This window comes from Euprymna scolopes, chromosome 46 (genome assembly GCF_053919585.1).
Source record: "Euprymna scolopes isolate OS-2025 chromosome 46, ASM5391958v1, whole genome shotgun sequence".
Taxonomy (NCBI): domain Eukaryota; kingdom Metazoa; phylum Mollusca; class Cephalopoda; order Sepiida; family Sepiolidae; genus Euprymna; species Euprymna scolopes.
The window spans coordinates 72494988-72508526 of NC_136527.1; the positions used below are offsets into that span (position 1 = coordinate 72494988).

The following is a 13539-nucleotide window of genomic DNA, read 5'->3' on the forward strand; positions in this document are numbered from 1 at the left end:
AACACATTATTAGAACCAAAAACTTTAATAAAACCATTAAAAGCTATTTTGGGGGCATTAAAACACATTATTAGAACCAAAAACTTTAATAAAACCATTAAAAGCTATTTTGGGGGCATTAAAACACATTATTAGAACCAAAGACTTTAATAAAACCATTAAAATCTATTTTGGGGGCATTAAAACACATTATTAGAACCAAAAACTTTAATAAAACCATTAAAAGCTTAATTTTTATTGTTCTTTATACTTTATTATTAGACCTGATGTACAACACTAACACGTTACGGCGGTCCTGGATATGACCTTAAACTATATCCGATGGTGAGGTCCCAGCTTGCAGGCCTTAGGGAGTGTGGAGCTACCCTTTAATTACCATTGCTCCCAGGTCCACTCTGACCTGGAGTGGTAGTGCCTGTTAGGGTCTCAACTATGGGTTAAATAGAATACGACTTAAAAAAAACAAATATACTATGTTAAAAAATCGTTATTCAAAATCACCAGATTCGGCATTAAATAACCTAAAAAGGGTTGATATGTCGTAAAACAAAACAACCAACTAACACGTTACGGCAAGTTTTGGTGGCCATTTTATTCTTGCATAAAACTATAAAAAGCTTCTCTTTTTTTTTCAATGGTGGACCTGCACAAGAATCATCCTCTCTATAATTTTAACCAGTATTCTGCAGTAAGTTTTTTTTTTTTTACAACTAAACCCAACATAGTATAAACGCCATCAACCTCTCCATGGTAAGAACGGCTTTGGGAATAAACACCCCCAAGCTCAAACACTATACTAAAACATACTATAAAAATTATAGCGGGTGGGGTGATTCTCATTCAGGTCCACCCATTTTTCTCCCTTTTTTTCTTTTTTTTAAACTTTTTGCTAAAACACATTATTAGACCCAAAGACTTAAATAAAACCATAAAAAAATAATATGGTCGTCTTCAAGTCCAATGTAAACAAATTCTTGATAAACCGTCCCAAGTAATCCAATTTACCAAATTTCCACTACTAACAATTACTACGAAATTTTCCCATTGACTATTGTACAATTATTAATCCTTATCCTCGAGTGGTGTCCAGGCCTTGATAAGAGGTGACTCCTTTGTAAAAAAGTAAAGCATTGTTATTATTATCATTAGCAGTAGTAATGGTAGTATTAGTATTATTATTATTAGTAATAGTATTAGTATTATTAGAATAATAATTATTAGGACTACGGGTTTGTTTTAAAATCGACAGCGACTTGAAAATGTGTCAAAAAAACATATAATATATAACAAATAAATGTTATCAAAGGCAAGATAAGTTACTTCTCTGCCTAGCTGGATAAGTTTTTAGTGTTTTTATTTAATGTAACATGTTTATTCGGTTTGAAAAACAAGTAATATCGAGCATTACCCGAGCACAAGAAGAAATGGCTGCCATGTACTTGTTACGCTTGGCATTTTTTTTTTTTGTGCTCTTGTACCATTTGACATTACTTGTTTTTTGGCCAAATAAACATGTTGTTTAAACATAAGCAGGAGTGAAAAATTAAAAAAAAAAAAAAAAAAAAAAAACTGTTACCAAATGCAAGAAAATTTACTTTTCTACTTCACTGTATAATTTTCACAAGTTTTTACTGATTGTGAGATTTATTATCTAGGTATTTTTTTATCGCTACTTTTACTTAGCCAAGCCAGTGTGATTTCCGTCATTATTTTGAGTAGACTTATTTGCAAATGTCAAGCTTAAAAGAGTTGTAAGCCATGTTTAGTTTCAGAACAGTCCTGAAGGTGAGTGGTTCTCAGTAGACAGTTCTCGAGTTGGAATCCACAGAGCAAAAGATTCTTCCCGTGTTGGCACGAAGAAAACACATGCGAGGTTGCTACAGAAAGGTTTAATTTTTATGGAGAAACTCTGGTTTCTGATTGGTTGGTAGCAGAACATGAATTAAGTTGATTCGTCAGTTCCTAGCAGCATCGTTTGTAAATAGAATCTCCTGACTGTTAGGGACCATACCCTTCATTAGCTCAAAAATATTGCAACATTGACGTTTGCCATAAAAATATTAAACAATTGAAGTTTGCCAATTGGATAAAAGTAAGCTTTATTATAATTATTATTATTATTATAATTATTATTATCATTATTATTATCATTATTATAATTATTATTATTATAATTATTATTATTATCATTATTATTATCATCATTATTATCATTATTATTTTATCATTATTATTATTATCATTATTATTATTATTTCAGTTGTCACATTTTGTATTATTATTATCATCATTATTATTATCATTATTATCATTATCATTATTATTAATATCATTATTATTATCATCATTATTATCATTATCATTATCATCATTATTATTATCATTATTATCATTATTATCATTATCATCATTATTATCATTATCATTATTATTAATATTATTATTATCATTATTATTATCATTATTATTATTATCATTATTATTATTATCATTATTATTATCATCATTATTATTATTATTATCATTATTATTATCATTATTATTATCATTATTATTATTATTATTATCATTATTATTATTAGTTATTATTATTATCATTATTATTATCATAATTATCATTATCATTTCAGTTGTCACATTTTGTATCTGGCTGTTGTTATTGCCGGTTCTATGTTGATAGACCGATCATAACAGATGACTATAGGCTATCGGCATCTTCTCAGTCGTCCAGTAATTTCTGCAAGATTCTGGCAGTTCCCAACAAGGCAGTCTTCTGAAGCACTCCAACATTGCAATGGATCCCAATTTTCTCAATCCGCTTGCCAAATCCTTTTATCACACCCACCGGGATCCAATCACAACAGGTACTTCTACTTTCTTCAACCTCCACAATTTTTTTTTATCCCCGTTTTTAAGTCTTGTTACTTTTCGACTTTCTCTTTTTCTTTTTCCCTCACATTCACTGAAAAATTCCTCATGAATTTCACATGAACTTCCGAAGATCTTCTCGGTTTTATATCAGTGACACTTTCCATCATTTCATTTTTTTTTCCAAGAAATCTCACACGTTCATCACTATTCCAAATATCTCCAAACATTTCTTAATCCAGCTATCTTGAACCAGATCATATGCTTTGTTGTAATCTATCCATGGCATGCATAAATTTGTGAATCTCACTGCTGATGCAATTCTCTATCTATATCAGAGCCAGATACATCCAAGGATGGAATACTGTTGCCACATCTGGGCAGGAGCTGCTAGAAAGGACTTGTCCTGCCTTGATAGAGTTCAAAATAGGCTTCGTAGCCTCGTAGGAGATGTCCTTTTCTCTTCTCTGCAACCTCTTTCTCACAGAAGAAATGTTGCGAGTTTGTCTCTGCTCTCTGCTTTATCGTTATTTTCATGAAAAATGCTCGGCTGAGCTCCAATCTATGGTCCCCCCTCACCAAACTTTCACAAGAAACAACCGTCTAGCAGAAATCGCTGTCAATAATTTCCCCCACGCTTTATCTGTGCCTAAACCCAAACGTAAATTCCATGAGCAAACCTTCTTTCTTAGAACTGCACGCCTGTGGAATTGTCTTCCGTTTTCCTGCTTTCCAGCTGACTACAATATGGTTGTTTTCAAGTCTAACATAAACAAGTTTTTGATGAGCCGTTCCATATAAGTTAACAAATTCAACAAATTTCCATTACTAACGATTACTATATTGTCCAATTTCTACTGTAAACTCTTTTACCCTTATCCTCGAGTGGCCTCAAGGCCTTGATAAGTGATGATACCCATGTAAAAAAAAAAAGAAACTTTTTTCTTACAATCCTGAAGTATTGTCCTATCACCAGTCGTCTCTCTACTATCTCGTCTACATTTTGTTTTTGTTCCTCAGGTATGATCTTTTGCTGTTCCAACTATTGGTAAACGTCATCTGCCAAAATGCTTGTCATAAGTTTCCACATCGACGGAAGACAGGTGATAACCGATAATTATCGACCGCAGTGCCCTTTGATGTATTCTTTTTTTTTTAAACCATGTTGATTTTTTTTTTTTTTTAATGAAAGCTCATGTTATGCTTATATCGTCAAGTAAATACCAGACGCTGACGGCAATTTTTTCTATTTCATTCAGTGTTTTCTTTTTTTAGATATTTAAAAAAAAAAAATTCACTCGATAAAGTAGAAATAAGATATAATAATCAAAACCTCGTGTATTTCATTAAGAGAATTAAAAAAAAATCGGTCGACTGGATTTTTTGTTTAACGGCAGAAACTTATAAGCGAATGTGTGCTTTTTTTCAACTACGGAGGCCCCCAAAATACTAATTTTGATTAACAGCATGCAATAAAAAGAGATATTAATAATGGCGTTTATAAGCCACCATAAGATAATCGCAAAAAAAATCAGATTTATCTCCCTTTATTTGAACAGCCAATAAATCTGAGTTCGCGTTTTTTTTAGAATCCTTGTTTAAAAAAGTATTTTATTTAAAAAGGACATGGAATATAAGTATAAATATGGATAAATTCTTAACAATGAACAATGGAAATATACATTGAATAGAATTTTTTATAGGTAAGTGATTTTTTGGAATTATATTTTTTATAATCGAACTAAGTAAAATTTTGTTGGTGTTCTTTAAATCTTTGATGTATTCTTCTGGGAGAGCACTGTTCATCCAGGTGTTCCATTCAAGAATTCACATCTCCTGTCAAAATTCCTTCAATTTGAGATCTTATAGGTTTCATATCAATTCCACTTTCCATCATTTCATACGTTTTTTCCAGGAAATCTCGCACATTCGTCACTATTCCAAAGATTTCCATACATTCCTTGGTACTTCTACAGTTTATCGCCGAAAATGGAGATGCCATTTTTTTACGGGCACCTGTCATTAGAATCAGAGGGAGAAATTAATATTTTAAACTATGGCCGAAGTAGGAAATAGATACCAAAAAATTTAAACTAGAGATTAATTACTTCCAGAAAGAACTATGAAAAAAAGTAAATAAAGAAAGTGAAAGAGAACATATATGTGTAATTGTTTAATTGGAAATGTTTTGATTCAATTAATAAAAACGGGGAAAGTTTTCATGAAACGTATATATTTTTGTTATTGTTAAAAACTTAAAATGAAAAAGACATATTCATAATTGTCTAAACTGGGCGAGCGCCATTTGAAAACCAAATGATTTATTGTATAAAAATTTATCAAAATATAATTGTAAAATCATTTATTGAAAAGTTTGCATAAGAAAATATATTTTTAATAAAACAATTTTGTATTTTTTTATTTTTTGTTATTTATTTCCTACTTCAGTCATAGTTTAAAATACTGATTTCTCCCTCTGATTTTAACGACAGGTGCACAAAAAAAATAACATCTCCGTTTTTTGTTGTTAAGGTGTAGAAGTACCCATTCCTTAATTTTATTTATTGCGGACAATTATTCTCATTTTTATTAGTTGTTTCACGACGTTTCGGGCAACTATTCTTTTGGCTTTCGTCAGGTGGTAACCACGACAATAGGAACTCTGAATCTCCTGACTGCAATTACTGCCTTCCATAGTTGTTGTTAAATAATCCAGCTATCTGGAACCAGATCATATGGTTGATGGTAATCTATCCATGCCATGGATAAATTTGTGAAGTACCGTCCTATCCGCAGTCGTCTCTCTCATCTACATTTTTTTCTTTTTGATCTTTTGCTGTTCCAAATATAGGTAAATGTCATCTGCCAAAATGTCTGTCATAAGTTTCCACGTCAATGGAAGGCAGGTGATGGGCCGATAGTTATCGACCACAGTGCCCTTTGATGTATCCTTTTGGCATCCAGGTGTTCCATTCAGAAATTACATCTCCTGTCAAAATTCTCTTAATTTGAAATGCAATCATGTCGTGCAAGTTGGTATAGTTTTTTATCCAAAATCCCTGAACACCATCTTGTCCCGGAATTATCCTACATTGTTTTTGAACTTTCTCCTTTTTACCACATGTAATGTGCCAACAGGTTGATGGGGTGGTGATAGGCAGTCCTTTGAATGTAATCCTAGCGAACATTTTCCTAGGTTTTCAAGAATCAATATTATTCATTTGGGTTTCTAGACACTTCTGCTATTGAATATTGGCAGGAAGTGAGTGAATTTTTCCTGAAATTAAACAATCTCCATTTACCTTGGGGAAAGAGCATGTTGGTACGGGTTTAGGTTCTTCCAAGTCCCAAAACTACCGACCAGCTTTAATAATTACTAAACGTACAACAAGTATAAACGACAAGAATTTATTAACAAACATGAAAACATGACAACACTGCAATTCAGAACATTAAGGTAAAAAGATTACTCACTTCAATAGTGGGGTTTACGGGAGGAGTGAGGACTGTATTCTAGAGTTGTACTCTGCCTGTCCAACATTGTCTTTTAGGAGAAGAACTTTTTGCGTCCGTGCCTCATGTGTACGGACTCTCCTCTTCTTTTCTCAAGGGACCTCACTCCTTACCCTACACCGGTAATCCGGTGCTCTTATTTATCCTTTTTAGATAGAGTGGTTAAAAGGGCAGAGAATAATTTTACTATCACACTATACCGATTTTCACGCGTCTGTCTATCAGTTGGGATTTTTTTTGCCCTCTATGAATAGAAAAATTAGTTTAAGACCTTTGTTCACTGTGTCCTCATAGTTTGCTTAAACTTACTTTCTATTTCACAAAGCACTTCTGTTATATTTCTGTTAAAAATTCCAAATATCACTCCAAAACGTTTGTGCATTTGATGTTTTATTTGAGTAATTTTAGCTTTTATTAAGTTCTTTGTTGAATTTCTGATCGAAACCAAACAACCTATTCTGTCTAAACTGTTCAATTCTTTTTACATATCTTTGCACTTTTTGCTACCATTCTTTGCTTTACTTCCTCTAGAACAGCTTCTGTTCCCTTTCTTTCCACAATATGATTATAATTTGTTTGGCTTTCTGTGTCTTTTCTATGCACCCAATTGTCCTTTCAATCTTTTTTCAAGCAAGTTCACATCCTTTCTTGGTTTCTTTATACAGAGTGGTCCATTTAAAAGTATCCCAGAAAATGTATTTGAGAGAGGAGGAATATTCTTTCAATTTTTAAATTACGCAACAGTGGAGTTACTATCTTTAAGAGCATATCTGAGAAAATAGACCACATACTGTCTTCACATCCCTTGGCTAACATCCACATCTGTGGTGACTTCAACGTCCATAACGTGGAATGGCTGACCCATTCAAATAAGACAGATGATGAGGGGAGGTTTTGTCATGATTTTGCCATTGCTTATGACCTCACTCAGATTGTTTGCGAACCCACCCGTGTGCCTCTTAGACCTTTTTCTCTCAACTTCCCCTGAGCTATGTTCATGTTCCGTTCATTCTCCTCTAGGATCCTCCGACCACTCCGTCGTATCAGTTAAGATAAAAACGAAATGTAAGAAGCCCCCAGACGTACCCCTCCACCGTACTGTATACCAATACTCTATGGGATAGCTTCCGTACATTCATATCTGATTTACCTCTGCACTCCATGTTTAAAATGGAAGTGTCCTCTATAGTACTTTTTTTCCTACATTATTTTTTTACTTTTGTCCTACATTATTTTTTTTACTTTTTTTCCTACATTATTTTTTTTACTTTTTTTCCTACATTATTTTTTTTATTTTTTTTCCTACATTATTTTTTTACTTTTTTTCCTACATTATTTTTTTTACTTTTTTTCCTACATTATTTATTTTACTTTTTTACTTTTTTCCTACATTATTTTTTTTTGCCCCACATTTTTTATTACTTTTTTCCTACATTATTTTTTTACTTTTTTTCCTACATTATTTTTTTTACTTTTTTTCCTACATTATTTTTATTACTTTTTTCCTACATTATTTTTTTTACTTTTTTCCTACATTATTTTTTTTTTCCCTTTTTTCCCACATTATTTTTTTACTTTTTTCCTACATTATTTTTTTAACTTTTTTCCTACATTATTTTTTTTACTTTTTTCCTACATTATTTTTTTTTTTGCCCTTTTTTCCCCACATTATTTTTTTACTTTTTTCCTACATTATTTTTTTTACTTTTTTTCCTACATTATTTTTATTACTTTTTTCCCACATTATTTTTTTACTTTTTTCCTACATTATTTTTATTACTTTTTTTCCTACATTATTTTTTTTACTTTTTTCCTACATTATTTTTTTACTTTTTTCCTACATTATTTTTTACTTTTTTCCTACATTATTTTTTTTACTTTTTTCCTACATTATTTTTTTACTTTTTTCCTACATTATTTTTTTACTTTTTTCCTACATTATTTTTATTACTTTTTTCCTACATTATTTTTTTTACTTTTTTTCCTACATTATTTTTATTACTTTTTTCCCACATTATTTTTTTACTTTTTTTCCTACATTATTTTTTTTACTTTTTTCCTACATTATTTTCATTACTTTTTTCCTACATTATTTTCATTACTTTTTTCCTACATTATTTTTTTACTTTTTTCCTACATTATTTTTTTTACTTTTTTCCTACATTATTTTTATTTTTTTTTTGCCCTTTTTGCCCCACATTTTTTATTACTTTTTTCCTACATTATGTTTTTACTTTTTTTCCTACGTTATTTTTATTACTTTTTTCCTACATTATTTTTTTTACTTTTTTCCTACATTATTTTTTTTTTTGCCCTTTTTTCCCCACATTATTTTTTTACTTTTTCCCCACATTATTTTTTTACTTTTTTCCTACATTATTTTTTTAACTTTTTTCCTACATTATTTTTTTTACTTTTTTCCTACATTATTTTTTTTTTGCCCTTTTTCCCCACATTATTTTTTTACTTTTTTCCTACATTATTTTTTTTACTTTTTTCCTACATTATTTTTTTTACTTTTTTTCCTACATTATTTTTTTTACTTTTTTTCCTACATTATTTTTTTTACTTTTTTTCCTACATTATTTTTTTTACTTTTTTTCCTACATTATTTTTATTACTTTTTTCACACATTATTTTTTTACTTTTTTTCCTACATTATTTTTTTTACTTTTTTCCTACATTATTTTTATTACTTTTTTCCTACATTATTTTTTTTTTGCCCTTTTTCCCCACATTATTTTTTTTACTTTTTTCCTACATTATTTTTTTTACTTTTTTTCCTACATTATCTTTTTTACTTTTTTTCCTACATTATTTTTTTTACTTTTTTCCTGTGAGATTGTGAGGATTATTTGCATAAACGTTTTGTTTTAAAGTCCCCCAAAGATAAAAATCATATGATGACAAGTCCAGGGAATGTGGTGGCCATAACCCTTTGCTTATTGTTCTCTCTTCCACAAACATGTCATGAACTCGTGTCAGTGATCTGTGAGACATGTGGCATGTAGCGCCATCTTGTGGCAAAAAGAATTTTATTTTGTGTTGTCGTGTCAGTTGGTTGTTAAGAGAAAGACAACCGGGCATGATGATACCTTTCTCTTCAACTAATGTTACACGAATGACCCGGTCTAAGCTGGGTTGACATGCTAGTATATATATATGTGTATAGATGTATATACATATATGTATGTTCATGAATTAAAATGTGGCACGCGTCTGCAGATGAAATGTCAGAAATTGACAAGCTAAACGGGAATTGTTTCAATATTTCTCAAAAATATAAACAAACCTTGTTATTGTTATGAAAAATGAAGGAAAGGAAGCTGGTTATGTGGATGTTTTGAAAAGATTGACAGAAAAAAGTGACAGAAGGAAAAAGATGGCAGTTGGAGACTTGATTGTCAACCCAGTGGACGCCACGATAATTCTCTCTGTCGGTCCCCCACTCTCTCTCTCTCTATCTACCATAAGCAAGAATAACAGGAGAAATAAAAAACGGACTGTTGCTTACACCAATGGTTGTTGTGTTTTAAATTCTTAAAAAGGGTTTATAATATAACACTTAACCCTGATCAAATATTCAAAATCACATAATATTCACAGTTCAAATAAGATATCCACGGTATTGCTAACCCACACTAGCTTTTACGAGGAATGGTGCACTTTCTCCATGTGATGTTAAATCATGTAAGAGCACTAAGCTGGGTACTCCACCAGACTAGATGAATTCTGATGCCGGAAAATGAAAGATATACTATAACATATATAAATGGTTAATTGGGGAAAAGAAAATTATGTTCTCAACTTCTTTACTAACTCAGTGTTTGAGAGACAAAGAACTTTAATGGAACATTCGAATATCTATGTATCTCATATAGAGTTCAAGTGTTAGCCCCAAGTTGTGGGACCCTTGATTTCTGAGAACTTCGATTGAAATAAAATAAAACAAAAATAGAACTAATAAGTAAATAACATTTTATATATTCTTTATTTTTTAATCTTTTTCGATAAGAATTGATAAATAGAACTAGCTATGTATATATTATCCACTGGCCACAAAAGGACATAAACAGTCTGGACACTAAAACGCACAAACTAATAAATGAAAGAAGTGAACTAGCCATTAACTGTGATAATATACATTTGATATTGTTGCCTGGCCACAAAAGGACATAAACAGTCTGGACACTAAAACGCAGAAACTAATAAATAAAAGAAGTGAACTAGCCATTAACTGTGATAATATACATTTGACATTGTTGACTGGCCACAAAAGGACATAAACAGTCTGGACACTAAAACGCAGAAACTAATAAATAAAAGAAGTGAACTAGCCATTAACTGTGATAATATACATTTTACATTGTTGACTGGACACAAAAGGACATAAACAGTCTGGACACTAAAATGCACAAACTAATAAATGAAAGAAGTGAACTAGCCATTAACTGTGATAATATACATTTGACATTGTTGACTGGACACAAAAGGACATAAACAGTCTGGACACTAAAATGCACAAACTAATAAATGAAAGAAGTGAACTAGCCATTAACTGTGATAATATACATTTGACATTGTTGACTGGACACAAAAGGACATAAACAGTCTGGACACTAAAACGCAGAAACTAATAAATGAAAGAAGTGAACTAGCCATTAACTGTGATAATATACATTTTACATTGTTGACTGGCCACAAAAGGACATAAACAGTCTGGACACTAAAACGCACAAACTAATAAATGAAAGAAGTGAACTAGCCATTAACTGTGATAATATACATTTGACATTGTTAACTGGACACAAAAGGACATAAACAGTCTGGACACTAAAATGCAGAAACTAATAAATGAAAGAAGTGAACTAGCCATTAACTGTGATAATATACATTTGACATTGTTGACTGGACACAAAAGGACATAAACAGTCTGGACACTAAAATGCACAAACTAATAAATGAAAGAAGTGAACTAGCCATTAACTGTGATAATATACATTTGACATTGTTGACTGGACACAAAAGGACATAAACAGTCTGGACACTAAAATGCAGAAACTAATAAATGAAAGAAGTGAACTAGCCATTAACTGTGATAATATACATTTGACATTGTTGACTGGCCACAAAAGGACATAAACAGTCTGGACACTAAAACGCACAAACTAATAAATGAAAGAAGTGAACTAGCCATTAACTGTGATAATATACATTTGACATTGTTGACTGGACACAAAAGGACATAAACAGTCTGGACACTAAAATGCAGAAACTAATAAATGAAAGAAGTGAACTAGCCATTAACTGTGATAATATACATTTGACATTGTTGACTGGACACAAAAGGACATAAACAGTCTGGACACTAAAATGCAGAAACTAATAAATGAAAGAAGTGAACTAGCCATTAACTGTGATAATATACATTTGACATTGTTGACTGGCCACAAAAGGACATAAACAGTCTGGACACTAAAACGCACAAACTAATAAATGAAAGAAGTGAACTAGCCATTAACTGTGATAATATACATTTGACATTGTTGACTGGACACAAAAGGACATAAACAGTCTGGACACTAAAATGCAGAAACTAATAAATAAAAGAAGTGAACTAGCCATTAACTGTGATAATATACATTTGACATTGTTGACTGGACACAAAAGGACATAAACAGTCTGGACACTAAAACGCAGAAACTAATAAATGAAAGAAGTGAACTAGCCATTAACTGTGATAATATACATTTGACATTGTTGCCTGGCCACAAAAGGACATAAACAGTCTGGACACTAAAACGCACAAACTAATAAATGAAAGAAGTGAACTAGCCATTAACTGTGATAATATACATTTGATATTGTTGACTGGCCACAAAAGGACATAAACAGTCTGGACACTAAAATGCAGAAACTAATAAATGAAAGAAGTGAACTAGCCATTAACTGTGATAATATACATTTGACATTGTTGACTGGCCACAAAAGGACATAAACAGTCTGGACACTAAAATGCAGAAACTAAGATAGAATTAGCTATGTATATAATATATTATCAACTGGACGTAATATATATGATAATATCTATAATATTATATATTATCTATGATTTTCTATATTTATAATATTATATATTATCTATAATATTATATATTATCTATAATTTTCTATATTTATAATATTATATATTATCTATAATATTATATATTATCAATATTATATACAGGGTGTCCACAAAGTCTGGTTACATTATGTAGCCAGACTTTGTGGAAGCATCCTGTAGATTATGTAGCCAGACTTTGTGGGCACCCTGTATATATATATATATATATATATATATATATATATATATATATATATATATATATATATATATATATATACACACACACACACACACACACATCTATAATCCAGATATGTTATAATATACATAAATCGTCAATTGGGGAGAAGAAAATTATTTTTTCAACTTCTTTACCAACTTGATTTTTGAGAGGAAAAGGAGAACTAATAGAGTATTCGAATATCTATGTATCTACTTTGAAGTGGGCCATCCTGTATCATCTACTTCTTGTTTCACCTTGGTTTATTTCTTTTCTGATGACCACTTCTTTTCAACTCAAATTTTTTTCCATAAACCAAACACTTATTTGCTTCTGTGATGGGCCTTTCTTTGTTTCATTTACTTTGCCTACCTGAATCTTCAGAGTTGTTCTTAAACATAATCCCATCACTTCTGTTATTGTTTAAATTACCTGTAGATGCTGGAAGAAGAGTCACCAACCTGATAGGTCATGAACTGTCATCTAAGCTTCAGCCTCTGTCCCATCAACGAAATGTTGCATCCCTCTGCTTGTTCTACAAGTATTTTAATGGTGAATGCTCTCATGAACTGCAAGCACTTGTACCCCCTCAACGTAAATAGCCCGAAAAACCCGACAATCACCAAAATCCCACTCCTAGCAGAGATCCCTAGATGTAAGAAGGCTTTCTACTTTAATAGTTTCTTCCCCAGAACTGCCGGCTTTGGAACTCCCTTCTGAGTCCCTGCTTCCCCAACTGTACTGACATAATCCCACCACTTCTTTTTCCTTCCAACAATACCTTTCATTTTTAATTTTCTTCCAGCATCTCATCATCAGTTTCTACATC

General features: G+C 31.2%; 1 protein-coding gene across 5 annotated transcripts in view; it reads left to right on the top strand.

Moving 5' to 3' along the window:
• The window catches only part of LOC145270429 (uncharacterized), a 101147-nt gene that overhangs the window by 18850 nt on the left and 68758 nt on the right, over positions 1 to 13539 (top strand). For 4 of the 5 annotated variants that reach the window (XM_080126072.1, XM_080126074.1, XM_080126075.1 and 1 more), the window contains exon 2: positions 2631 to 2864. The exons of the other annotated variant lie outside the window; for it this stretch is intronic. In XM_080126072.1, coding sequence (XP_079982198.1) covers positions 2795 to 2864 — 70 coding nt within the window. In that variant the 5' untranslated portion in view covers positions 2631 to 2794. The remainder of the gene's footprint in view (positions 1 to 2630; positions 2865 to 13539) is intronic. 5 annotated transcript variants of the gene reach the window in all.